This window comes from Bos taurus, chromosome 12 (genome assembly GCF_002263795.3).
Source record: "Bos taurus isolate L1 Dominette 01449 registration number 42190680 breed Hereford chromosome 12, ARS-UCD2.0, whole genome shotgun sequence".
Classification (NCBI taxonomy): Eukaryota; Metazoa; Chordata; class Mammalia; order Artiodactyla; family Bovidae; genus Bos; species Bos taurus.
This window is the reverse complement of record NC_037339.1, coordinates 86,936,850-86,963,656: the sequence shown is the minus strand read 5'-3', so window position 1 is coordinate 86,963,656 and position 26,807 is coordinate 86,936,850. Positions and strand designations below refer to the sequence as shown.

Below are 26,807 nucleotides of genomic sequence, written 5' to 3'. Positions count from 1 at the left end.
CCGGGCCCGGGAGCCTGGAGGGTGCTGCCCACCCTGCGTCCTGTACTTGCAGAGGTGCCACGGACCTGTGCCCCAGATTCCCCTCCCGCAGCCCCACAGGACCGTGCATTCAGCCAGAGATGCCCAGCACTCAAGGTGACCCGTGCCTGGGCCCTGGGGAAACAGAAGCTTCTGGGGTGGGAGGAGGCCTCCGGCAGGAGGGGCCCCCCCTACGTGGCCCGGCTCATGTTTGTACTTGGGTGATGCTTCCGCAAGGCCTGGGTGGCGATGAGATAAACTCTGACAGTCTCAGTGCAGGAGGGCAGGCAGGGCTCCTGGACGGGACCGCCCCGAGCTGGCTGGTGACCATCATGGTGGAGACGTGGCCCGGCACAACTGACCTTCTGAGTTTGTAAAAGGCGTGAGAGTTCTGAGTTACCAGTGTTGAACAGCGTCAGGTGATTCAGAATTGAAAAGTCACCACTTGGGGACAGCCGACCCGAGGGTCCCCCACTGCCGTGCCCCCAGTGCCCTCCCCAGCTGCCAATGGTCCTGCCGGAGCCCCAATGTCCCCGTCGCACGGTCGTCCCATGTCATCATTCTCGAGTCGGAGGGCCTTTGCGTCAGAGTCAGATGCACCAGGGGCGCAGGGCAGGGTCTCCTCACGCGAGGGGACGCCCAGGACCTCCTGGGGGCTCCGTAGCTGCGTGCATCGCACCTGTGGGTCGTCACCACGGGTGGGGTGGGGAGGTGCCGCTTGGCCCGAGCACCTGAGCATCTGAGCGCTGCACCATCACCTCTCAGGACGTCGGGGCAGGGATACGGGCTGGACGTGCAGCTGGGAGGGAGCTCTGGTGGGCAGCTGGTGGGCAGGCTGCCCTGTGGGCACTTGAGGCCTCTGTCACCGTGTGGGGTGCTGGAAAGTCAGGCTGGCCAGGGCTTCCTGGGTCACCTGCATGGTAGTGGGGCCTGGCCTGTGGCTCTGCACACAGAGCACTGGTGTCCAGCGGCCAGGGTGGAGGCTCGTGGCTGTGACCTCCCCCAGGAAGCCCTGCAGTTGCCCCTGGTCACTCAGAGCCCTGAGGCCAGCCCAGACCAGAGGGAGGGACGTGGGAGTCCCCCCAGGAGGGGCAGTACAGGAGCTCTGACGCCCCGTGCTGTATGTTTGGGGAGAGGCTGCCACGTGGTCAGTGCCCAGCAGACCATGTCGTCACAGGCTTGCTCCTTGACTCGATGGAACGCAGGTTTCAGGAGTGCCTCATCGATTGCCCAGCACTGCTGGATGCAGAGAGGAAGCGGGAGCAGGCGGACTGTGGGTCACGGTGAGGGGGGGTGACCGGACGCTCTGGGGTCCCTCTGCCTTGCAGCCCCAGTCTGAGGGGTGACCCTGTGGTGTCCATGTGGGGAGCAGGGCCCCGTCGGTCTCTTCCCAGGGCTCCTGGCTGCCTGGGGGGCTCGGCCCATCAGCGGGCCCTCCCATGCTGCATGCTCGGCACAGGTCATCAGAGAAGAGCCCCGGAGAGTGTTTCTGCATCTTCTGTAACAGTTTCTCGGAAGACATGCCTGACTGTCTTTTCATAGTGTTTTCTCCTGGAGAGCTAGTGCATTTCACTTTTAGGTAAATCACGAGAATTGTGTGTTCTGCCATTTCCACGTGTTCATTAGCTCCTGGGACTGAGCACCTGGGTGTGTCACTGAGCCACTCACGGTGGGCTGGAAGGTCCGGCTCTCCTCTCTCCTACTGTATGTTAGACTTTGATTGCCTTCTGGCAGACTTATTTTATTCTTGCCTTTCATGTTGTCACCTGTTCTTTTTGGAAATTGGGGGAGACCTGAGATGCGCGTTTGCGAGTCTTCCTGTGTCCTGGGTATCCCCCCCACCGCAGTACCTGGAGCGGACCTCGGCTGCTCTGGGTCAGGCAGCTCAGCCCAGAGCCCTCCTGGCTTGTAAACCAGCCTGCGGTAGAGGAGGCTGCCTGTAACTTGATTCTGAAGTCTAGCCTAGTCTGACTGTGGGGATGTTCTTTCTTTTAATGTGTGTGCTCGGTCGCTCAGTTGTCCGACTCTTGGCGACACCATGGACTGTGGCCCACCAGGCTCCTCTGTCCATGGAATATCCCAGGCAGGAATACTGGAGTGGGGGCCACTTCCTCCTCCAGGGAATCTTCCCGACCCAGGGACCAAGCTGCGTCAGTTCTGTGTCTCTGCTGCGTTGACAGGCGGGGTCTTTTTACCCCTGAGCCATCTGAGAAGCTGTTCTATTTAATATCAAGTGTTAAAAGAAAATAGCAAGGCAGTCAAAAACATAGTCAAGGAAAGAGAATGTTTTCATCATGAAACTGATCTCCGGTGGGGAATGGGCTTTTACATACTTACAAGGAGCTACGCTGGCCACCAGACTCCGTAGCCCTGTAGGCACTTGGAGAGAGCAGACGGGAGCCCGGGGGCTGTGGCTCCCTCACCAGGTCCTGCCCCTGTGCGCGGGGAGGGCTGAGAAGGGCTGTCTCTGCAGGACGAGGGTCTGGGGCTCCTGCAGCTGGTCACATGTGGTTACAGAGTTTGGCCTGTAGCTGAACTGAGGACCAGCCTACGTAGTAGGACAGAGCAAAGGTCCCGCGCTTCGTGGACACGGCAAATCTGAGGCCCCGGCTCACCGCTGGGCGTCTTCCCAGGGGCAGGTGAGGGCAGCAGCCGAGGTCAGAGCCCCTTGGAGGTGAGCCCGTGGATGTGGGGGCCGGGCCGGCTGGACCAGCGACGGCCTCTTGGGGTGCAGACCACGCTGCTGGCCCTGCAGGGCAGTGGGCTTCTGGTCTGGGCTGAAGCTGGTGGAGCTGCAGAGACCACCCACGGCCCTTAGGAGGCCCGCCCCTCTGCTGGGTCAGGCTGGAGACCAGCCCTCTGCGGGGCTGGGTCTTTCTGGCTGTGACCGCCTGGAGTGTGCGTGGAGCGTGGCCAGCAGCGGCCAGGAACCACGGCCTGACACCTTAATAAGAGACGGGTTTGCTGCTTCAGCGCTGGTTTATTACGGGCTTTTAGGTGCCGCCTTTTATGTCTGTCAGTAAATTCAGCATTCAGAGATGATACTTGGCACAGATTTGCCGTCTGGATCAACCCACCAGCAGACAGTCACTCTGGGTGAACAGGATACGTTTTGGAGTCGTGGTTAACAGGAGGGACGCATTTGATAATGTGACTTATTTGGCTCTTAGAATGAAACCAGTTTACTTTCCTTTTTCTTTGCAGGCATTTATCCATCCATTCATTTATCAAATAATCACCACCTACTGAATACCAGGCATGACTTTGCCTTCTTAGGTAAACAGCTCCACACATAAAAAAAAAACCACATCTCTCTTCTCATTTGAGGGACGAAAAGGCCCCATAACTTGTAGTCAGGAAGAAACCGACCTCCAGCCTTTGGCATAAGTGACGCCTGTGGAAGAGACATCATCTGCTGTGGTGTGGCTGGGACCCACCCCTGCCCCCGTGGCCCTGGCGGGGCCCCCACATGCAGGGCCCGGCAGACAACGTGGCCAGATGGGGTGCCGGCCTCCTCCCCGCCCTCCTGGCCTGAGTCACTTGTTAACACTGGCTCCGGCGCCTGGCTGGTCTCTGATGCCATCGTCATAGCAACCAGGACGTTTCTGTAGCTGTGGGGGTGGGGCGGGGGGTGGGAGGCCATGTTCATCATCTCACAGTTTTAACTGGTTGTTCAGAGAAGGCATTTCCATCTCTTCTGTTCTTGAAGAGAAGTGTCAACTGCTGCTGCTTGTGTTTTGAGGATCTTAGAAGAATAAACAGGAAAAATCCCTGTCCTGTGTTTTCCACTAGAGGCCAGCTCCAGTAAGACTTTAAAAAAAAAGATTTAATTCTACTTTTAAGAAACAGAAGCACTTGCAGCCAAATATCTCATTTCTTGCCAAAAAAAAGAATTCCAACAGGAAGTGCAGTCACACCCCAGCAGTGTCAGCAGGGAAGTCGGAGTGGTTTCGGGGGAAGGCTTGTGAGCATCAGTCCGGGAAGCGGGCAGGAAGTCGATGGGCCCCTTCGGATGCGGCTCGTCACAGTCTGCATGCACCTGAGTGAGCACACTCGAGTGTTTGCCTCTGCCAGGAGCGCATGGAAAATCTGTCTCTAGACACTGCATGACGGGGCTGGAAGCTGCATGGAATCACGTGCCCTTCTCAGCTTGTCTGTGTTTCTATGCCCAGCTGCCGTGGAGTGGCCTGGTGTCCAGGGCCTTGCAGTATTGAGGTGTCATGGGGGTAATCGTAGGAAAACATTCATTGGTTACTTCTTTTTCTTCACCATCTGAGAGTCACTGATGATTCCCTGACGATTCCCGCAGGAAAACCCCGCAGAAGCTTTTGAGTTAGAGGAACCTGGGGTGTGTGTCCTCACGCCTCATGGTTGGGAAGCTGAGGCTCCAAGGGGAGGCCTGGGGTCCCAGGCAGGTGCGGCAGGTCCCCAGAGTGCAGCAGCTGTGTGTGTTCAGGTTGCAGCCAGGGCTGCTGGGAAGCCTCAGAACACTCGATTTATTGGCACAGAAAACATCCACTCGGTTATTGCATGGCTTCTTTAACGTGTTGCTTTGCTCCGTCCCAAGTGATTACATTAATGAAAAGCTTGAAATAGAGGCTTCGGGCTCGCAAACTCGCCTCTGCCCTTCAGAGACTGCAGCAGGAAGCTGCAAACTGCGTGTTTCCCCGAGAGCAGAGTCAAGCACGTTCGTGGGGTGGAGGTGTGGCCGTTCTGGGTGCCGAGCGCCGAGGAACTTCTGCTCTGGTTTCAGTTTGGTTTCTGTTGTTGTTGTTTTTCCTTCAGCTTTTACCAGGGGCGGGGGTGCGGCCCTGGGTGGTGCTGGCAGGTGTCGCCGCGCCGGGACTGCCCCCTCCCTGCCCCTGTGTCTGGGGCCCTCAGACCCCCAGCTGGGGAACAGGAGGCCCCTGGGGGGCAGGAGCTCTTTGAGGGGGTTCCTTCCTTCTGACCTGGGAGGAGAAGCCCCCTCTGCTCTCGCTTGGTCCACAAGCAGAGGGGTCACGGTGGCCCGCAGCGAGCTCGCCCCGGCTCCTGGCAGAGGGCCCGGCAGCTGTGACTTTGCCGGCGGTCTCCAGTCAGACCCGGGGTCACAGGCGCCGTGGGCCTCCCAACGCGCAGAGGGGGGCACGGGCGCAGCTGGTCCCCTGGACGTCTCCTCGCTGGCGTTGTTTGTGCATGCGTGCCGAGGTACTTCAGTCGTTTCCGACTCTTTGTGAACCTTGGTTATTACCCCAGCTTTGACCTAATAGTATCAAATTAATCAGAATAAACAGAGAGCTGGGGATTAATAGATAAGCAAGTGTCAGCCTCGGGAAAGAAGGGGATGCTGCGTCAGGCCAGGACGTGGGTGAGCCTTGAGGACACGGCATTGAGTGACATAAGCCGGGCCCAGAAGGACAAGCACGGTGACCCCACTCCTGTGAGGCCCCTGGGGTCGCCAAGGCCACAGAGACCGAAGCTAGGAGCAGGCTGCAGGAGCGGAAATGGGGCTTGTTGTCTCATGGGAGAAGGGTTGCAGTGTTCTGAGATGAAAGGGTTCTTGAGGTCGATTGTGCAAGCGTGCTGTAGTTAACGAGGGTGCCGCTGAGCTGTATGCTTAAAGGGGAGTGAGAGGATACTTTAAATTTCTGTGTATCTTACCATAATTTAAGGTCTTCCCTGGTGGCTCAGATGGTAAAGAATCTGCCTGCAGTGCAGGAGACGCAGGTTTAATCCCTGGGTTGGGAAGATCCCCTGCAGAAGTAAATGGCTACCTACTCCAATATTCTTGCCTGGAGAATTCCACGGACAGAGGAGCCTGGTGGGCTACAGTCTATGTGGTCGCAAAGAGTCAGACACGACTGAGGGATTAACACACACCATGATTTAAACATTAAAAATATTAAAGGGGCTAATCACTGACCCAACGGACATGAGTTTGCGTAAACTCCAGGAATTGGCGATGGACAGGGAGGCCTGGCGTGCCGCAGTCCATGGCATTGCAGAGTTGGACACGACTGAGTGACTGAACTGAACTGACTAAATGTGGGTAAAAGGAAACAATCCTTAATTTCTGGGCTGATGGATTCCTACTTTTACAGGATCCATTGTTTTAGAGGGTTGTGCATGTCACCTTCTTGTAACAGTGCAAACAGTTTTTCCTTCAGCACCTTGACTGGTGGTGATGAGAAAACGTACAGAATATGCAGAAGTGAGCAGGCGCCTTGCTGTGGAATAAACCCATTATTGGGAAAGATGTCTCAGATTAACTAGGAGACTAAATAATTCCATGCTAAATGGATGATTTACATTTGCTTTTAGGTGAAGCCAAAAATCTTCCCACATACCCGGGGCCAAACAAGATGCGTGATTGTTACTGCACAGTGAACCTCGACCAGGAGGAGGTTTTCAGGACCAAAGTCGTGGAGAAATCACTCTGGTATGTCTGCTGCTGCTCTGTTTGAGGCTGATAATCTCTGACCTTCCATCTCCTTGTCTTTTGGCTCACTGGGCAGTTATGAGCTGATGGTCCCTGAATGCCCCTAGTGTCCAGGACTGGGTGGGAGGACAGAGCAGAGGCTGTCTGTCTGCTGGGAGGTGGGTAGGAACGTCCTAAGTCCAGATGAACTGGTGCAACAGGATCGTGGATTTCAGAGCATAAACATTGGGAAGCTTTTTTACCATCTTCCTTTTCCTAAGGAGGCTCAAGATGAGTGTAGAAGGCACTGCCCACAGAGGCCAGAGGCCTCGAGAACGCTTGCCGATGGAATTCGAGGTGTGGGGATCAGGCGAGAAAAGGAGAGTTCAGGCCTCGAGACAGAGGAGTTTGCAGCAAAAGAAACAGGTCAGCTTGTATAGGAATCCCCCGAGAGCCTGTTCAAGCCCGATTGGTTCCAGTTGGTTCCAGTGGGCTGTGATTCGAATTTCCCACCAGCTCCAGGCCCCCTGGCCCCGACCCCACCCTAGGAACCCCACCCTATGGACCCCACCCTAGGGACCCCACCCTAGGGTAGGAACTGTAGCATCTGTGGTCACAGCATGCTGGGGGCGGTGCCTTGCTGCCTGGCAGGTGGGTGGGGCTGGGATGTGGGTCTGGGAGAAACACAGAGCCGGGTGGGGTCTCGACCAGCACAAGCGAGGCTCTGGCTGCGGCCCCGCCCTCGGCTTAGGACTGTGGGTTGTCTGGGTCCATCCACAGAGCTATTTTGGGTTTGAGAACATTTTTAGCAGATGAATTATATCCTTGCTTATTGCTGCTTCTAAGTGGGAACAAACAGCACGTTCTGATGACTTAATGAACTTAAGTTTTAGAAACCGTTAAGATCTCCTGCCCCCGAAACATGGAGACACTTCCCTTTACCATCTGCCCTGTGTCTGCCCACACTAGCAGGGCGGCTCCCAAGGTCCTGTGTTATTTCAGTCCACACTTCGAATCCTCTGAAGTGATTTGTTGAAGCAAAACGAGAAGACTGAGGAGTTTGTCAAGACTCTAGTGTGGCTTTGGGATAACCTGCAAGGGTTATTTCTGTGAGCTCCTCAGGAGAGGAGTCCTTCTGTGTTTAAATAGTCCCTGTTAGAGGATCATAAACCTGGAGAATTAGCATCGATTCCTGTGAAACTGGGCTCCCTGCAGACCTGCTGGGTGAGGGTCTCTGGGAAGCGACTCTGTTGAGGAACCTCTGCCTCAGGTGAGGGCAAGAAGTGAGGACCATTCCTAAAAATATTTCTTACGAGTTTAGAAATAGAAACCATACTTTCTGGTTGTGGTGGCACAAGACACTGTGCTCTGGGGGCAGAGAGGGGAGACTGTGGGCTGCACATAAGCCGGGGTGTAGTGGTGTTGTCAGCGGGGGGGGTGGGGGGAGTGGGGCAGGCGGCCAGAACCAGGGCAGCCCTGGAGGCTGTCCCAGGGGCCGGCCCTCCAGGGGGCCCGGGTAACTCCAGAGGGGCTGGGTAACTCCAGGGGGGCCGGGTAACTCCAGAGGGGCCGGATAACTACAGGAGGGCCTGGGTAACTCCAGGGGGACCGGGTAGCTCCAGGAGGGGCCAGGTACCTGCAGGGGGGCTGGGTAATTCCAGGGGGGCCAGGTAACTACAGGAGGGCCTGGGTAACTCCATGGGGGCCGGGTAGCTCCAGCGGGGCCAGGTACCTCCAGGAGGGCCGGGTAACTCCAGGAGGGCCTGGGTAATTCCAGGAGGGTCAGATAGCTCAGGAGGGCCCATAGCACACGCTCCTTCTGACCCTCACTCCCCATTCATGCTTTCCACACAGGCAGTGTTAATATGCTAACTTTTAAGGTTAATGTATTCATTAGCTCAACTAATACTTATTGAGTGCTTATCTAATATACAAGATAAGGCCAGGAGTGCTGAAAGCAGAAAGTTAAAGCTGACAGCAAATAGACAAATTTGCACAAAATAATTCCAAGAGCCTACAAAAATATGAAACAATAAGCAAATGGGACCTAGCTAAATGTAAACACTTTTGTATAGTTGTTTCCTTTTTTAAGGAAACCATAAACAAGATGAAAAGACAACCTATGGAATTAGAGAAAGTATATGCAAATGACACTACTGACAAATGATTAAGGTCCAAAATATATAAATAGCTCATACAGCTTAATGTCAAAAAACCAAACAACCCAATCAGAAAATGGGCCGAAGACCTAGACATTTCTCCAAAGACATACAGAGAGCCAGCAGGCACATGAAAAGATGTTCAGCATTGCTAACTATTAGAGGAAAGCAGATCGAAACTAAACTATGCAAGACACAAGTTTTTTTTAGTTAAAAAACTGAAAACAGAACTACTGTATGATCCAGTAGTCCGAGTCCTGAGTGTACATCCAGAGAAAGCCATCATTCAATAAGATGCACGCATGCCAGTGTTCACTGCAGCACTGTTTACAGTAGCAAGAACATGCAAAGAACCTCAAGTGCGTCAACAGATGAATAGAGAAGGTGTGTATACACACACACACGATGAAATACTACTTGGCCGTAAAAAAAGAATGAAATAATGCCATTTGCAGAAACATGGATGGACCTAGAGATGGTCACACTAAGTAAAGTGAGTCAGACAGAAAATAATATCGTACAGTACTGCTGACATGTGGAATCTAAAAGAAAAGATACAAATGAACTTACTTACAAACCAGAAATAGACAGACATAGAAAACAAACTGATGGTTACCAAAGGGTATAGTGGGGGAGGGGAGAGGGGTTAACATATGCGCACCACTATATATAAAATAGATAAACAGCAAAGACCTCTTGTAAGCACAGAGAACTATATTCAATATCTTGCAATAGCCTATAATGGAAGAAAATCTGACAAAGAATGTGTGTGTGGGGGGGGGGGACCACTTTGCTGTGAACCTGAAACACATTGTCAACCGAGTATGCTTCAGTTTAAAAACTGGTTTATAATATGACTATGTTTAGTGTTGAGGCGAAAACCTTATTCACACTGGTGGGGGCCACGCTGCTCCCTGGACCTTGACTACAGTGTGAGGGCGAGAGCAAGGAACCTGCCTGTAAAGGAAGCCAGCGAGGGGGACAAACACTCGCAAGCAGAGCTGGCTCTTGTGAGTGTGCAACCTGAATCCATACCACACTCTGTGGTCTAGAAACCACAGTCCACGCACATGTATTAATGCAGTCCAGGGTTAGTGGTTTGTAACACCTGCCGAGGCAATGATGAGCCAGTCGAAAGCAAACCCAGTCTTCTTCAATCTAGGTCTCAAGATTCTCCAGTATAGCATTCCAGGGAACTTGTGCTCAGAGGAGAAAAGGCACAGAGAACACAGGAATAAAGCATCACGTGCATTTCCCAAGATAAACAGTAGACAGCAGAATTAGACTTGCAGAGTTCACAGAATGTCAGCTAACAAAGGTTAGTGAACACAGAGTAGTGAGAGACAAGATCGTAAACAGCAGCAGGATAAGAAGCGATGAGGAGCACCTGAACCCCTGTGAAAAGTTCAAATAGAATGTCCAGAAATGAAGATCCCAAAATTGATATGAAAACTCAGTGAATGGGTTAAATAGCTGATTAGACATAGCCGAAGGGAAAATTGGTAAACTGAAGGTATCACATTTGAAAGATACCCAGAGACATAAAGGGATGAAAGGGGTGAGAGAGGGTTAGAGACACAGAAGGTGGAGGGGTTGCTGGACACACCCCGTGGAAATTCCTAAGGCCAGAAGCCACTGAAAGGTCACAGGAAGGAGGCGGCGTCTGGATGCCGCTCAGCCCTCGAGGGGCCACATCTGAGGGCAGCGCCCAGAGGCACAGGCCCAGACTCAGACGGTGGCTGTGAGGGAGGGGAGCACGCCCGCGAGGCCAGGAGGGCGTCGCCCCTGGGACAGGCCACTGACGCGGACGGGCTCTGGGGCTCAGCCTTGCCCCCCGAGGCGGCTGCGTGCCTTGCTGTGTCGTGGCCCTAACTCCCAAATCTCCTCCAGTAACCACCTTGGTGTTTGGTTGTTTGTTTGATAAAGTTGCTGTAGAATCAAAGAGCCCTGGTCTGGTCTTAACCCGACAGCCCGCAGGGTCTGGCGCCCCATCCAGGGGAGGTATCAGAGGGAGCTCGGCCGCCTGGGCGGGTCAGCCCACCCAGTGTGCTCTGTCCTTCCACAGCCTGACGTGCAGCTGGAGCGTGAGGAGTGGAGCGAAGACACTCACCCCTTCCCTCCTTTCCCTGGCTTCAGGCTGGGCCTGCCTGTGCGGCAGCCCCCACACCCTGGGGCTGCCGGACGCTGCCCACCCACGCCCTGGCTCACGGCTCCTGCCTTCCCTCCTGCATGTCTGGTGCAGGACCCGTGCTCACATGTCCTCGGGGACTCGCAGGGTCAGATGCCTCAGGGAGAACCAGCCTCTGTCCACCCCAGGCCACCTCCAGCAGGTGATTTGGGAATGGTTACCGTTCTCCCAAAAGCAGCATCTTCCTGATGTTGCAAGTGGACTGGTTCACATTTAACTTCTTACAGCCATACTTTTTAATCATTTAAATGACAAGTCATCACTTCTTTACCTTTGATTTAAATGTTAAGGCTCTATGAACCTGGGTCGTCAGGGTTGGGGCTGGATGGCTCCCTGCTCGGGGCCATGGTGCGCCTGCGAGGCATCCTGGGGTCCCCGGGCTGGGGCAGATGGGGCTGAAGTCTGCCCCTGGAGGAACCCATCACCTTATCCAGTAAAAGGAGCATGTTGACGCCACGGGCACACACACACAAAGTGAAACAGAGCTCTTGAGGGGCTTCCCTCATAGCTCAGTTGGTAAAGAATCTGCCTGCAATGCAGGAGACCTCGGTTTGATCCCTGGGAAGCTCCCCTGGAGAAGGAAAGGCAACCCACTCCAGTATTCTGGCCTGGAGAACTCCATGAACTGTGTAGTCCCTGGGGTTGCAAAGAGTCGGCCACGACTGAGCGACTTTGACTTTCACTTCAGTGCTGGGTTGGTCTAGTCCTCTGCAGGAGTATTGCACGAAGTGGCCGCTCTTCATTTCCATTGGTCCACATAAGTGATCGTGTTGAGGGTGACACTGTCTGCTGCTCCCCGGGGCGGGTCGGAAGGGGCTCCTGCTCCAACCCTCGCCTCCCCCAGGGGCGGCTCTGTTAGGTGTCCCGTGCCTCCTGCCCCGACGCCCCCATCCCTCCAGGCCTCGGCCGCGTGACTGTTTGGCTCTGCAGCCCTGGCCCGGGCCCTGCCGAGTGCAAGGCGGGCACGTCCTGCCCCCTTGTTGGGTTGTGTCTGTCAAGCAAGGAAGGCAGGTTACAAAGTTGCATTCATAGTAAGATGCCTTTTTGCTTAAACCTTGGGATGCTCTCAAAATTACCTGGAGTGTGAGGACCTAAAGGCCAGTGTGGCTATTATTTCTGAGCAGTGGGATCACAGTGGCGGTTTGTTCTTTTGTTTGTCGGTATTGTCCTTTTACGTAATTAGAAGTTACTTAAATAACCGCTTTCTGGACCGCAGGGAGGAGGAGCTAGCGCATCGATTGGGCTGTAATTACAGAATCTCGGTCTGCCGCTCTTGCCAAGATCTTTCCCGAATGAAAGGCTGTTCCCTAGCCGGTGGGCGCGAGCTTCCGGTTTGCAGTCAGAGGGAGCGTGAGGGTCAGTGACTTGAGAGGGTCCTTCTGTTCCTTCCGAGAGATGCAAGTTGCTCGGAAAATAGAGCTTTGTGTGATGGGAGTGACTAGACCCAGAAGGGCCTCTGCAGTCTTCCGAGGGAGAAGCTGTTTGGGGTTAGGGTGTGACGGGGGAGAGGAAGTCTGTGGTTTGAGGGGAAAGACGTCATTTTCTCAGATGTTTTTAATGAAAACCAAGTTGTTGACTAGAAAACACCAACTGACATTATGAGACTGTACAAATAGTATCTTCTTTGCTTGCATTTTTCTCTCTAATTTCTCAAATTAAAGCTTAAAATATTTTTGACATAAATGCAGGTCTCAGGTCCACACGTTCCATACCACCTGGAGTGGGTGTACCCCCACAGTCCTGGGGGCTCTGAGAGGACCCCCCCCACAGTCCTAGGGGGCTCTGAGGGGACCCTCCCCCCACAGTCCCAGGGGCTCTGAAAGGACCCCCCCACAGTCCTGGGAGGCTCTGAGGGGACCCTCCCTTCACAGTCCTGGGGGCTCTGAGGGGGACCCCCCACAGTCCTAGGGGTTTTGAGAGGATCCCCCCACAGTTGCAGGGGCTCTGAGGGGGACCTTCCCCCCATAGTCCCAGGGGCTCTCAGGGGGACCCTCTTCCCACAGTCCTGGGGCCCTGATGGGGACCCCTCCCCCCATAGTCCTGGGGCTGTCTGGTCCAGGGCGGGCCTGCAGCTCAGAGCATCCCCCCAGCACCTGTCTCCATCCTCCCTGAGCCCTTAGTCTCAGGATGGGGGGCTTCTCTCTGAGCTCCCAGATGCCCTGCTGACCACAGTGTCCAGGCCCTGGCCAGGCCGGGACCCTGCAGGAGAGACCATGGGTGGACCCCGTGCACCCCTCTGAGGAGTCAGTCCCTCCCTGTGGGCCTGCGGGCTGGGCAGTCTAGGGGTCGGGTTAATGGGACCCCCCTGGGTTCCCCCAGGGCTTCCCAGGCTGCCGCCCCCTCACCCCCAGGGGTCTCACCGACACCCTCCTTCCCTCAGGGCCTTTCTGAAGCTTCTGGGATCTGGTGGCTTCAGTTGCTTTAGGAAATGTGGCCTAAAAGGACAGTCTAGGTGTGACTTGTTGGTGAGAACACATGATTTCCCTGGGGAGTGTGGGGTGTGAGCCGGGTAATGAACCCCACGTGAGCAGGGGCTTCCAGGCAGGAAGACAGTCCGGGAGGGGAGAGGAGCTGCCCTGGCCACGGGCCCTGCCCACAGTCTCATGCAGATGTGAGCAGCGGCCGGAGGGATGCTGCTGACTGTCCACGTCCTTGTGTGGATGGAGCGGCTTTCTCTCCGGAAGCCGGCCCGTCCTGCGCTCTGGCCGTGACCCCCAACTGGGGGAACCTGAGCTTCTGGAGAGGATCTGGGAGCCTCAAACAGAAGCTGTCGTAATGCACACTCACAGGCACCAAGGGCCATGCTGCCTGGCGATTTTAAAGGAGTTTAAAACCGTTTAGAGGAAGTGCAAGAGGGACTCCAAAGAAGCTAGAAGGGGTTTCTGCTGCTTCTGGGAGCTGAGCGAGATCATGCCCAGGGCTGGCCGGGCCTCCCAGCCCTGGGGCAGCCTGCGGGTGGGGTGAGACTACCGCCCTGTAGCACTGGCCCTGTGGATGTCGTCACCTCCATTCTTGACTCTTCTCCTGTAGATGCTTGGATACAGTGTTTGGCTTAATGAATTTCACTCCAGATTTTAGGGAATGGTTTAACCAATGCGTGATTATCAGCCAGACGCTGAGCTGTTTAATCTGGCTGGTGCCCTTTTTGGAGACCTGGCCCTACCTGCCTGGCTTCCGGCTCTCGCTGCTCTGCAGGGTGGTCCTGAGCCCACTTCTGGACCCCTGGGCTCTGTGTGGGCTGCCCTGGGGTGCATCTGGGGCTCATAAGAGGCTCCCCTCTATTCCATGGCTCCCGCCCTCCCCTCCCCAGACCTGGGAAACGGATGCCCGTGTTTGGACATAGAACAGCACAAAAGGGGAAAACCAGGTTCTTTTTCGAGGCTGGCCCTGGTAGGGGCGGGGCGGTGCCAGCCTGGCGCAGTGTTGGGGGGTGGGGGGTGGGAAATGACTCTGCTGGCAGAGGGAGGTGGTTGCGCATCTGGGCTCAGGGAAAGGGGAATCTGCTTTTGAACTTCTCCCTATAATTAGCAAGGAAGGCAGTCTGGCTGACCTCAGGGCTGCCGGTATTAAACCCTCGTCATACAGTGGTAGTTCAGGCCAACTGTCCCTGGGCTGCACGTTCCCTCTATCTGGAGAAGCCTGCAACCGTGCCTCTATGACCCGCGTGCAGAGATGCCCGGGCAAAGGTGCCAAGCAGGGGGCTCGGGCTGCGTGGCCTCTGGGCCCCAGAAAGGAGAGACAGTCTGACAGGCACATGAGGGTGCCAACCAGGGGGCTCGGGCTGCGTGGCCTCTGGGGCCCAGAGAGGAGAGACAGTCTGACAGGCACGTGAGGAGGTCTCACCCTGCTCCCCACCGTCCACAGCTTCCTGTATTTTGGAAAAATGCTCCCAACTCTGTCCCCACGAAGAGACACTGTGGGCTTCCCCTTGACCAAGAGGGAGTGGCCTGGGTCCATGATGGCCCAACCCTGTGCTCACCCCTCCTCCTGCTCCCCGAGGATGACACCCCAGGACTGACGACACCCCGGCCCCGGTACCCCAGGACTGGGGGCATGGCTCACAGAGTCTAACCCTGTCCCTCTGTCTCTGTCTAGCCCTTTCTATGGAGAGGACTTCTACTGCGAGATTCCGCGGAGTTTCCGTCACCTGTCCTTTTACATTTTTGATCGAGATGTTTTCCGGAGGGATTCCATCATAGGTAGGTCCCTACCAACCAACCAGGTGTATTCTTCATTTTCTCTGCCTCTTCTGAATGGGGACTTGTTCTGGAGGAACTGGGACATCTGCTGGACACCCCATCTAAGCCAGTGAACTGCACCAGCATCTCGCCTGCCCTTGCTGGCTGTCCCAGGCTGGCCATCAGCGGGTGCAGGGCAATGCCCCATGAGCTCACGGAAACACATCGGAGCCGTCCATCAGGGCTAGAGTGGGGTCCCTGGCCCTGCCCCCAAATGACTCCCAAGGGCTCCTCCAACCACCCCAGCCCCTGCCTATCCCTAACACCCAGTACCCACCTATGGGGGGGCTGTTCTCAAGGTGTTGGGGTGCTCACAGAGGGGTTGAGGTACTCTCAGACTTGTTGGGATGCTCTCATGGGTGTTGGGGTACTCTCAGAGGTGTTAAGGTGCTCTCAGGGGTGTTGGGGTCCTGCAAAGGATGTTGGAGTGCTCTCAGGGGTGTTGGGGTCCTGCAAAGGATGTTGGAGTGCTCTCAGAGGTGTTGGGGTGCTTTCAGGGGTGTTGAGGTGCTCTCCAGCGCGTTGAGGTGCTCTCCGGGGTGTTGGGATGTTCTCAGATATGTTCAGCGGCTCTCAAAGGTCTTGAGGTGCTCTCAGGGGTGTGGGGTGCTCTTGGGGGTGTCGGGGTGCTCTCTGGCGCGTTGAGGTGCTCTCCAGGGTGTTGGGGTGCTCTCAGATATGTTCAGCGGCTCTCAGAGGTGTTGAGGTACTCTCAGGGGTGTGGGGTGCTCTCAGGGGTGTTGGGGTGCTCTCCGGCACGTTGAGGTGCTCTCCGGGGTGTTGGGGTGCTCTCAGATATGTTCAGCGGCTCTCAGAGGTGTTGAGGTGCTCTCAGGGGTGTGGGGTGCTCTCAGGGGTGTTGGGGTGCTCTCAGAGGTGTTGGGATGCTCTCTGGCACGTTGAGGTGCTCTCCGGGGTGTTGGGGTGCTCTCAGATATGTTCAGCGGCTCTCAGAGGTGTTGAGGTGCTCTCAGGGGTGTGGGGTGCTCTCAGGGGTGTTGGGTGCTCTCAGAGATGTTGGGGTGCTCTCAGGGGGTATTGGGGTGCTCTCAGGGTGTTGAGGTGCTCTCAGAGTTGTTGGGATGCTCTCAGGAGTGTTGGCATGCTCTCAGGGGTGTTGGGGTGCTCTCAGGGGTGTTGGGGTGATATCAGGGGTGTTGAGGTGCTCTCAGGGGTGTTGGGTGCTTTCAGGGGTGTTGAGGTGCTTTCAGGGGTGTTGGGGTGCTCTCAGGGTGTTGAGGTGCTCTCAGAGTTGTTGGGGTGCTCTCAGGAGTGTTGGCATGCTCTCAGGGGTGTTGGGGTGCTCTCAGGGGTGTTGAGGTGCTCTCAGGGGTGGTGGGTGCTTTCAGGGGTGTTGAGGTGCTTTCAGGGGTGTTGGGGTGCTCTCAGGGTGTTGAGGTACTCTCAGGGGTGTTGGGTGCTCTCAGAGATGTTAGGGTGCTCTCCAGGGGTTGCGGTACTCTCAGGGGTGTTGAGGTGCTCTCAGGGGTGTTTGGGTGCTCTCGGGGGTGTTGGGGTGCTCTCAGGGGTGTTGGGGTGTTCTCAGGGGTGTTGAGGTGCTCTCAGAGGTGTTGGGTGCTCTCAGAGATGTTAGGGTGCTCTCCAGGGGTTGCGGTACTCTCAGGGGTGTTGAGGTGCTCTCAGGGGTGTTGGGGTGCTCTCAGGGTGTTGAGGTACTCTCGGGGGTGTTGGGGTGCTCTCAGGGGTGTTGGGGTGCTCTCAGGGGTGTTGGGGTGTTCTCAGAGGTGTTGGGTGCTCTCAGGGATGTTGAGGACTCTCAGAGGTGTTCAGGGGCTCTCGGAGGTGTCAGGGTCCCAGATGCACCAGCATCCTGGAGAGAGCGAGGCCCACCTTAAATGGGGAGCAGCCCAGAGCTGCCCGTTTGGTGGGTGCGCCTTTGTCCCAGGAAAGCCCCATCAGTTCCCTTGGCCCCAGAATTAGACCCGAGCCCCCACAACACGGGCTCAGCTGTAGCCTCAGGATCCAGCTGATCGTTGGTGGCCTGGCTGCTCCTAGCGGGCTCAATCTCAGTGCTTGCTCTGGGGCAGAGCAGTTGACTCTGACAGCCCCTGACCCTTCAGTCTCCTGCCCGCCCCTGGGGCGCCCAGCTAGCTCCACTCACCACCCACATATGACTGGTCAAGGGTGTTTGTGTCCAGACTAGTGGCCCTCAGAAAAAGTCTGAAGGCAGTGCTGGCGCTGCGGTCCTTTAAGGAAGCATCTAGCAGAGTTCCCAGCACATGGATCAGAGCTTCTCACACTTGTCAAGATGCAGATGCTGGTTACTGGGTCTGGCCAACAAGTCGCATTCTTGGAAACTGCTGAGTTTTAAGTAGAGGTCACCAGGGTTTGTTTGACAAGTGCATGGCCTGGATCACACAGGAACTCAGGCAATTCATAACTTGACTTGTTTAAGATGGAGCTGTGGTTGGGCTGCCAGCAGGACCTTTAACTCTTGATCCGGAAGGTTTTCCATGTGGGGTAGACAGGGGGCACTTTCATGCCGCTCACCCCGTGTGCATGGCTACCTTTGCCCTAAGGATGGTGCTCGAACAAACTCTTAGCAGCTGTCAAGCCCTGGTAGTTCCTCCTCGAGGCCAGACATGGGCTCCGGCCTCTACTAAGAGGTGCCTTCGCCTGGTGCCTCCTGGCCTGGAGCCCCCTCAGGCCCTTCCCTGGTGCCCGCGTGGCTACCACTGTTGGCCAAGACCCTGGTCAGCAAGGGGCTGCCCCTCGGTGCATGCTACATCCACCGTCACTGTGGGAGCGGCTCTTTTGTGTCCACCGGACCTCACTTCCTGTGGCCTTGGGCTCCCTGCGCGGTGCTGGGGTGTCTCTGTCCAGCTGCTGCTGGACACACCAGGGTTTGTTCAAGGAGGAAAGGGAACAGAGTGATGGGTTTGGAATGTGACGTGTTACCTGATGGAGCAAAATGCGAGGCTGGATGATGAAGCACAAGCTGGAATCAAGTTTACTGGGAGAAGCATCAATAACCTCAGGTATGCAGATAACACCACCCTTATTCCAGAAAGCAAAGAGGAACCAGAGTGCCTCTTAATGAAAGTGAAAGAGGAGAGTGAAAAAGCTGGCTTAAAATTCAGCAAATTCAAAAACCGAAGATCACGGCATTGCGTTCCATCACTTCATGGCAAATAGACGGGCAGACTTTGACAGTGTCAGACTTTATTTCTGGCTCCAAAGTCACTGCAGATGGTGATGCAGCCATGAAATTAAAAGACACTTGCTCCTTGGAAGGAAAGCTGTAACCAATCTAGACAGCATATTAAAAAGCAGAGACATTACTTTGCCAACAAAGTTCCATCTAGTCAAAGCTACGGATTTTCCTGTAGTCATGTATGGGTGTGAGAGTTGGACCATAAAGAAGGTTGAGCACCAGAGAATTGATGCTTTTGAACTGTGGTGTTGGAGAAGACTCTTGAGCATCCCTTGGACTGCAAGGAGATCCAACCCGTCCATCCTAAAGGAAATCAGTCCAGAATATTCATTGGAAGGACTGATGCTGAAGCGGAAACTCCAATACTTTAGTCACCTGATGTGAAGAACTGACTCATTGGGAAAGACGCTGATGCTGGGAAAGATTGAAGGCAGGAGGAGAAGGGGATGACAGAGGACGAGACGGTTGGATGGCATCACCAACTCGATGGACATGAACTTGAGCAAGCTCCGGGAGATGGTGAAGGACAGGGAAGCCTGGCGTGCTGTAGTCCATGTGGTCGCAAAGAGCTGGACATGACTGAGTGAGTTGAACAACAAAAATGTTTATTAATCATTCTGTTTAAGGCACCTGCTATTTTTAAAGATAACTAGCAAAATCATGGTTTAGCAATTCCTGGTGGCTTTAAAATTGGGATGTGTCAGGGTGCAACCAGATTTAGAGTTTTCAAAATCGTTCTCACAGCCATAAAAATAAGAGGCTGTCTGATCTCCAGGGGTAATTTAAAGTTATGACTAGCAATTATGTTGTTACCAGGATGAGAAACCACATTCTAGGGTACAAATTTGTGTCACAGAAACGAGCACTGTGTCACCGGCTTCTCACGTCTGCCTGTGATCTGATGGCACGGCCCCCGGTTCTGCCTGTGCAGCCCCCGTGTGGGCCCCCCCGCAGGCCCGGGTCCCGGGTGCCCCAGGGCGGGTGCGGAGATGCTTGTGTGAGTGGTGGAGGTCATGCCGGGTCAGGGCCACCGGCTCTGGGAGGGTGGCTGGTGGGGCCCCTCCCACCATCTCCCACCTTTGTCGTGGGGAGGGCGTCCTGCAGCTTCTCTGTGAAAGGCGGGTGTTTGCTGTGAGACCCTGGTCCCCTGGTCCGTAGGCCAGTTTCCTGAGCTGTAGTCTGTGCACTCTGCCTGTCGCAGGGCAGTCTGCTTTTGCCCACTCATCACCAGATGGGGGTGGGGTTGTGTCCAGGTTTTTGTGACTGTGAACAAAGCCGCCCTAAATTTTCTTGTCTAGGTCTTTGTGTTGACAAATGGTTTTATTTCTCTTAGAAAATACCTAGGAGTGAGCTTGCTGGGGCATTCTGTAGGCTTTAGAAGACAGCAGAATTTGCCATCCCGAATAGGCCACTTTGGCATAAGGAATTGTTTGAGCTGAAGGCAGTTGAGAAGAAGCAGACACATGGAAATCTCTCTGCCCTGCAACCCGGGACAACTCTAGACCCCGATCAGCCTGGAGGCGACCCCCGAGGAGCCCACGTAGCAAGCCCTCTGAACCTCTGCTGCTGCTGCTGCTAAGTCGCTTTAGTCGTGTCCGACTCTGTGCAACCCCATAGACGGCAGCCCGCCAGGCTCCGCCATCCCTGGGATTCTCCAGGCAAGAACACCGGAGTGGGCTGCCATTTCCATCTCCAATGCATGAAAGTGAAAGGTGAAAGTGAAGTCGCTCAGTCGTGTCCCACCCTCAACGACCCCATGGACTGCAGCCTACCAGGCTCCTCCGTCCATGGGATTTTCCAGGCGAGAGTACTGGAGTGGGCGCCGTTGTCGTCTCCGTCCCCCTGAAGCTCGGACTCCCTGAAGCTCCTCCTCTGTGTCATCACTCCTCTGAAAACCCCTGACTGTTGGCTTTAGGTGGAGATGCTCCGAGTTGCTGCCGCCTCCTGGAGTTACTCATCGCCAGGCTTCCCCTCATGTATCTGAGATACATGTCAATAAACCTGTCTGTTTTTCCCTCGTTAATTTTTCTTTCATTACAGAGGCCAGAGAACCTGAACGAGAAGGAGAAAGATTTCCATCCCGTCAGTATTTGCCCGTTAGAGACTGACACTGCTTTCCTCATGCGCCGTTTTGAATTCTCTCCAGCACGCGTGTCTTTTATTTTCAGTTCATTTTTCCCATCCTAATATGTGTGTCGTGTCTTACTGTAGTTTTCCTGCTTTTTCATAATGGAGAGTTATTTGGCATCTTTCCATGTGCTTTTTACCGTCTTATGTCTCCTTTGGTAAATTGTTCAGGTCTTTGCCCTTTTAGTTGGGCTTTATTGTTGAGACTTTCAGTTTTTAAACTGTGTTCTGGATACAAGCCCTTTATCAGATGTGCACTTGCAGATATTTCCTTCTAACTTCTGACTTGTCTTCTTATTTTCTTACTAGTGTCTTCTGAAGAGCAAAAGTTTTTAATTTTTATAAACTCCAGTTTATAAAAACTTTTTCATAGTTTGTATTTTTGGTGTCATATCTAAGAATTCTTTTCCTATTCCAGGGTTGCGAAGATCTTCTGTTTTTTTCTTCTAGAAAGTTTTTGGTTTTAGTTCTTATATTTAGATCTATTTCAAGTATATTTAGCATGTAGCAAGATTTGTTTTTCTCCTTATAGATGTCCAGTTGAATTTCCTTAGCATCTTTTGAGAATCGACTGACTTTACACGCCTGGGTCCAGCTGTGGCTTCTCTGTATTCTGTTCCCCTGGTGTGCACTCCTTTCCTCACACCAACATCACACTGCCTCAAATCCTGCGTCTTCACAACAAGTCTTAAACCGGTCCTGTGAGCTCATCAGCTCTGTATTCTGTTCCCCTGGTGTGCACTCCTTTCCTCACACCAACATCACACTGCCTCAAATCCTGCGTCTTCACAACAAGGCTTAAACCGGTCCTGCGAGCTCATCAGCTCTGTCCTTTTCCAAACTTGTTTTGCCATTTTAGGTCCTTTGAATTGTCATTTACATTTGTGATCCACTTCTCAATTTCTAAAATAATTGAGATTACATTGATCTGTAGATTAATTTGGGGAGAATTAACACTGTAAGAAAATTGAGTCGCAGACCCTCCAGCATGGCATGTCTCTCTACGTCCTTGGGTCTTTAATTTCTTTCATCAAGGTTTTGTGATGTGTTTTCAGCATACACATCTTGCATGCACACACGCTTATGTGTGGGGAGTGTGTGTGTATGTGTGTGTGTGTGTGTGTGTGTATTTATATACATATGCCCCTGTGTTCATGTTTTTGGTGCTGTAGACAAAGATTTCTCTGTAGTTCACCAAAAGCTCAGCCGTAAAACCACCATTTTATGGGTGTGTTAGCGTCTTTGCAATTTCAGTTCCCACTGTCATCGCTTCTGTTCACAAATAGACTTGATTTTTACGTACTGACTTTGTATTCTGTGGTTTTGCTAAACACAGCTACTCTACTAGCTTTTCCTGTAGATTCTGTAAGCAAAGCCTTCTTTCTTCCCTTCAAGTCTGCAGGCCCTTGTTCCTCTCTCTGCCTCCGTGCACCTGCTGGACGCCAGGGGAACAGGAGTGCCGAGAGTGTCTGCCCCGCCTGTCTTGGGGAAGCATCCAGCTGTCCCTCCTTAGTTGCCGTCCTGAAGGTGTCACCCTTGGCTGCCTACCTTCCTGCACCCTCTGTACCGTCCCTGTCCCCCCGTCACATCCCCCTTCTTGAACTGCCCGACATGCTTCTCTCTTCTGAATAGACCCCAGCAGGTATAGTGCCATCAGGAAATAACACTCGGGGGTTTTAGTGGTGGAAAGGCCGTTGCGCCTTTCCTCCTAAGTGGGTCCTGAGTCTGTTCTCCTGAGTGGATGAGGCCCAGGGGATACAGTGACCTGATGTCACCTAGATCAATCAGCGAATCTATGGATTATGACACGTTGGGCACATTTAAGTGGTTTGCAGGTCAGTGCTCCCCAGGACAGCCTGTGGAAGCACTGCCTCTGACATGTAAAGAGTGCACGTCCATATGTTCTTGACGTGGTCAGCTTCTAGAAGGACAGGCTGGCAGCTGGTGACAGAGGTGACCCCAAGGTGGAACCTGTGTAGCAGGGGAGAGACAAGCTTATTCTTGGCTGTATTTTATATCCTTTTGGATGTTTCAGATTTTATTCTGTGTTTCTGTATTACCCACTTAAATCTGAATTAAGCACTTCCAAAAATAAAGAGTAGTACTGATGTGTAAGTCGTAGAAGTCATTTGAGTATTAAATATGTGACTGCTCCCTACTCCAGTAAAAAAAAAAAAACCAGGAAAACACTGTGGTTACTTAAAATCTCAAACTTCAAATGTAGCCCTCCTACCCAGCTGAACTAATTATGGAGTCTGAACATTTCTTTATCCCTTTTCAATGAAATGTGTTGCCCAATTCAGTTCCAAGAAATGTTTGTTTCTTGTGGCTTTATGCACGCAAGACTCAAAGTCATATTCCCATCGGGGAGAAGGGTAGAGTTTTGTAGGAGCCCAGCAGAGAAGCAGCAGTCTTCTCCTGGGGGCTCTGCCTGCTGACAGGTGTCAGAGGTGGGGGAGCCCACGTCAGGCCCTGGCGAGATGCCCCCCAAAACAAGGCGAGGTGGTAGGGGAGGAGCCTGGGGCAGGTCGCTGATGCTGATTGAGGAAGGCCCTCCTGGCTGTGACTTGCGTCCTCTGCTGTCCTGCGGCCTGCACTCTGCGGCAGCCTCTGCTGCTGTGTGCCTTGTGCCCTCTGCCTCCTCGCTAGCATGGGCTCCTCATCCGACTCTGAGTGCCGTGGCCTCAGTGCCCTGTGAGGCCTGTGGTGGGCAGGATTCGGCTCTGCATGGCCAGAGCTGAGCCAGCGAGGTCGACGTGAGCAGGGATTGGTGCTGACCCTTGGAGCCAGGTGTGCTGCGTCCACTGTGCACGTGGACAGAGGCCTGGCCTCGAGCCGCCACGTGTGACGGTGGGAGGTGAGCAGAGGCCTGTGGTGGACGTGCTGACGTGCTGCGGGGACAGCGGGCAGGGGAACAGGCAGGGGATGGCGCCGCAGCCCCCGGCTCTCGGGATGGCATGTCCCTGTTTCATTTCTAACTTCCTGGCTGTGCCCGGCAGGTGCATCTGTCGATGTCTGGAGTCCAGAGTGTGAAAACTGCAGGGCAGAGACCTTGTCTCACCTACCTGGGTACTCTGACTGCCCTTGCAAAACTAGACAGAAGACAGACTAACAAGAAGAAACAAGCATTTTCAATTCCTCTTAAAGCGCATGTGGCAGGGAGACACCTCAGCGATGAGGAGGAGCTGGTGATGTGGGCCAGCAGCATAGCTTAGGGAAGGGATGGTGGGTTTTGGAGAAGGGTCAAGACAAAGGAGGGGCTGCGGAGAGTGCGGGACCCTCTGACGCCTCCTCGCTGCTCTAGCTCCACCACCTGTATTGTGGGTGCATGTCCTGAGCCCCCAAGCCCAGCAGCAGGGCGTCCTTCTCCTCAAACCTCCCCCTTCCTGGCGGATGGGACCGGGCCCCAGCGAGGCCACCGGCAGCTCCCAGGGGAGCCAGAGAGGAGGGCGCATCATTGGGGAGCCTGGTGGGATGGCGTCTGGGAGAAGCATGAGGCAGAAAGATGGGAAGGCAAGGCGCCTGACGAGGCAGGAGGCCCGGAGCCTCGCAGGACAGGCTGCCTGTTCAGTGACCAGGCCGCATCAGCGACCTGCCGCCTGCCCCCCCAGACAGCTGCTGGATGAAGCAAGGGGACAGAAGCTTTGGGGACCCGCGAGGCAGGCCTCCCCGTGAGGCTGCCAGTGCTCCTGTCTCGTGGGAGCTGGAACGTATCTTTGCGGAAGCCCGAGATGGAGCCCTCCTCCTTGGAGAGGAGGACTGTGTGTCCTGGGTGAGGGCAGGGCCGGCCTTCCAGCTCTGGGCTCAATAGTGTCGTCTTTGGTGACGAGACTGTGGTCCTGAGTTAGGCTGTGTGTCCTGAGCTCCAAAAGGAAGCAACTGAATTTTAAAAATGTTTAATTTTATGTTGTCCTTTATTGTTCCTATTTCCGTATGTGATTTACCGTGTATTTGGGACATGTGTGTACATGTGGATCATGTGCACACACACGTGTACAGGGTGCTCATGTGGCCAGGCTCCCCCTCCCCTCCTCTGGTGGACAGTGTGGTCCCCGTGCTCAAGGCCACGGAGTGTGGGGAGGTGGGCAGCCTGGTGCCCTCTGTCACTACAAGCTGTGGGCACGCATCTGCTAACTGCCCATGCGCTTTCCTGGAAAGAAAAGGGTGAATTAACGACGCGTGATGGTTGTAGATATATATTAAACACTACGATTCTGTACCAGGTAATATACATCACACGCGTGTATTTATGTGTATGTTTTCGCTGACGTTCTGACTCCTCAGTACCAAGCCTGTGTCAGGAACGTAAAGCTGTTGAGAGTGGGCATCCTCAAACTTTGGGACCCTAGGAGTTCCCTGCAGACTTTGTGGAAATGCAGATTCCAGAAGGAACTCCTCTGTAGATCCCTCCACCCTGGAGGCTGCTTTCTCATCTGGAACAAGCCCGGGAACTTGCGTTAGGAAGCCCGGCAGCTGTTTGGATGCAGAGGGCCTGTGATCACACGTCGAGAGACACTGACTCGTAGACCCAGGCAGGTGATAACCGGCTCATTCCGCAGGCCTGACAGGAACACGTGTGCACGCATGCTACATAAGCTAAACACACACGTTCACACAGTGTGAACCGACTGTGTGTGCTCCCATGAGCTAGGTGTGCACACGCGTGAGTTCTAAGCGGCAGCTCATACAAGCACACACACACACTAGATGTGCACACATGTGAGTTCCCAGCCATGGCTCATGCAAGCGCACACACTTCCAGGGTATCTGCGGCAAAGTCCTCAGCAGACACCACCCACCACGTGCCACAGCATGGATGCTGGGGCAGGAGGGGCTGTGACATGGCTGCCTTGGGTTCCTGTCCCCTCACCGCATCCCACACCCCGCCCCGGGCCCGGGCAGCACCCCTGGCAGAGCCGCCCCCCCGGATCTGTAAGATTTCCACCAGCTGCCCCTGAGCCACAGTCTGGGTGACACGGGAGGAGGAGCCCGCCCAGGCCCAGGCTGTGTTCGGGTGGACGTGGCACTTCCAAGACAAAAGTGGCCTCTGTGCCCTTACCACATTGTCCGTCTCCCGTCTGAGATGACTGACACTGATGGTGGAGAGCCTGCCGGCCGGGCAGGTCGGGCGGGCAGATCGGCCCCTCGTGACTGGTCTCCCCTGCACTGGTCTTCCAGGAAAGGTGGCCATCCAGAAGGAAGACCTGCAGAAGTACCACAACAGGGACACGTGGTTCCAGCTGCAGCACGTGGATGCTGACTCCGAAGTGCAGGTGAGGCTCATGGAGCCCACGGGTCCAGGTACCTCGGGGTGCAGGAGACCTGACCGTGGCTGGAGAAGCAGATGCAGGATTCTGGCCTTCAGCGGAAACAGGGGTTAGCAGACTGTGCCCTGGGTGTGTCCTCCTGGGTGGTTCCTTTTGTTTGTTCCATCGGTTGCCATCAGACTTAGTTGTGCAGCTTAAAAATGTAAAATGCAAAAGAACGTAACATAATTGAATACAGAAAGAGAATAAGGTGAGAAAACCTAAGGCTGTGGGCCTCTATCTACTGGAGGCGCCCACGATGTCCTGGCTCCCTGCCCCAAGGAGGACCGAAGGGGTGATGAAGGGCCTGTGGCCTGAGCGTCCACAGGGCCCACCTGGTGCCCCAGCCATGTGTTAACTGGGAGTGCCACCTTGACCAGGCCCGGGGCTTCCCCCCAGCAGGGCCGCTGCCTGGGTCCAGGGTCCAGGAGATGCTCGTCGGGGGGCCTGCTTGCATCTTCTCTTCCCTGGTGACCCTGCCTGTGCTCCTGGTCAGCCTGTCCCCGAGCCCAGGCCATGCCTGGTTCCAGGACCGGAGCCTCTGCCAGCAGCGTGGCAGCCCGGGGCCTGCACTGAGCTCAGCAGAGCATGGCCCTGGTGCTTTGGGCCTCGGCTTCCTCCCCATCACGTGGGATTTTATAAGCAGCAGGATCATGGACCGAATCCTCTGGGGGGCCCACGAGGCCTTCCCGGGCTCCTGGCCCAGTGTCCACATGCCTCCTCGTGGGCCCAGGGCTTCCACTGAGCTCGGAGCTGTATGCCGGGGCTCAGGATTTCTGCTGTGGACGCCTCGTGACCACTGGGGCCATGCCCAGCCTGTGACAGGGAGATGGCACGTGGTGCGTTGAGACGCCCAGGATGTGGTGAGGGTGCTCACGCTTGGTCCAATCTTGACCGAGGCCCCATGTGCTGCAGGAGGCGGAGGGGCCTGTGATCACTCAGAACGGGGGGCGCGGTCCTGACTGTGACGCCGATGCTGGAGGACGACAGCGGCCGCCGCTGCTCAGGTGGCCGGGAGGCCCCTCCGCGGGAGGCAGTCAGACACGCGTGCTACGCGTGCTTTACTCCTGTCCCCGCTGCCTCCGTCCACACTTTCCCGTCACTGCTGTTCTGAAGAGACGCCACCTGCAGCCACGGCAAACCACTGCTCAGGTCCCCTGATGTAGACGCTGCTCTGGTGGCGAGTGTAGGTTCCCTTG

At 54.9% G+C, this 26,807-nt stretch overlaps 1 protein-coding gene and 1 long non-coding RNA gene across 2 annotated transcripts in view; both read left to right on the top strand.

Moving 5' to 3' along the window:
- RASA3 (RAS p21 protein activator 3) overlaps positions 1 to 26,807 on the top strand; it is a 79,764-nt gene that overhangs the window by 24,982 nt on the left and 27,975 nt on the right. The window contains 3 exon segments of the mRNA NM_174676.4: positions 6,319 to 6,436; positions 14,858 to 14,961; positions 25,481 to 25,575. Of these exon segments, the coding sequence (NP_777101.2) occupies positions 6,319 to 6,436; positions 14,858 to 14,961; positions 25,481 to 25,575 (317 nt within the window).
- On the top strand, positions 14,968 to 20,198 carry LOC132346809 (uncharacterized). The gene is made up of 2 exons (XR_009496770.1): positions 14,968 to 18,758; positions 19,509 to 20,198. It is a non-coding gene; the product is annotated as an uncharacterized lncRNA (long non-coding RNA).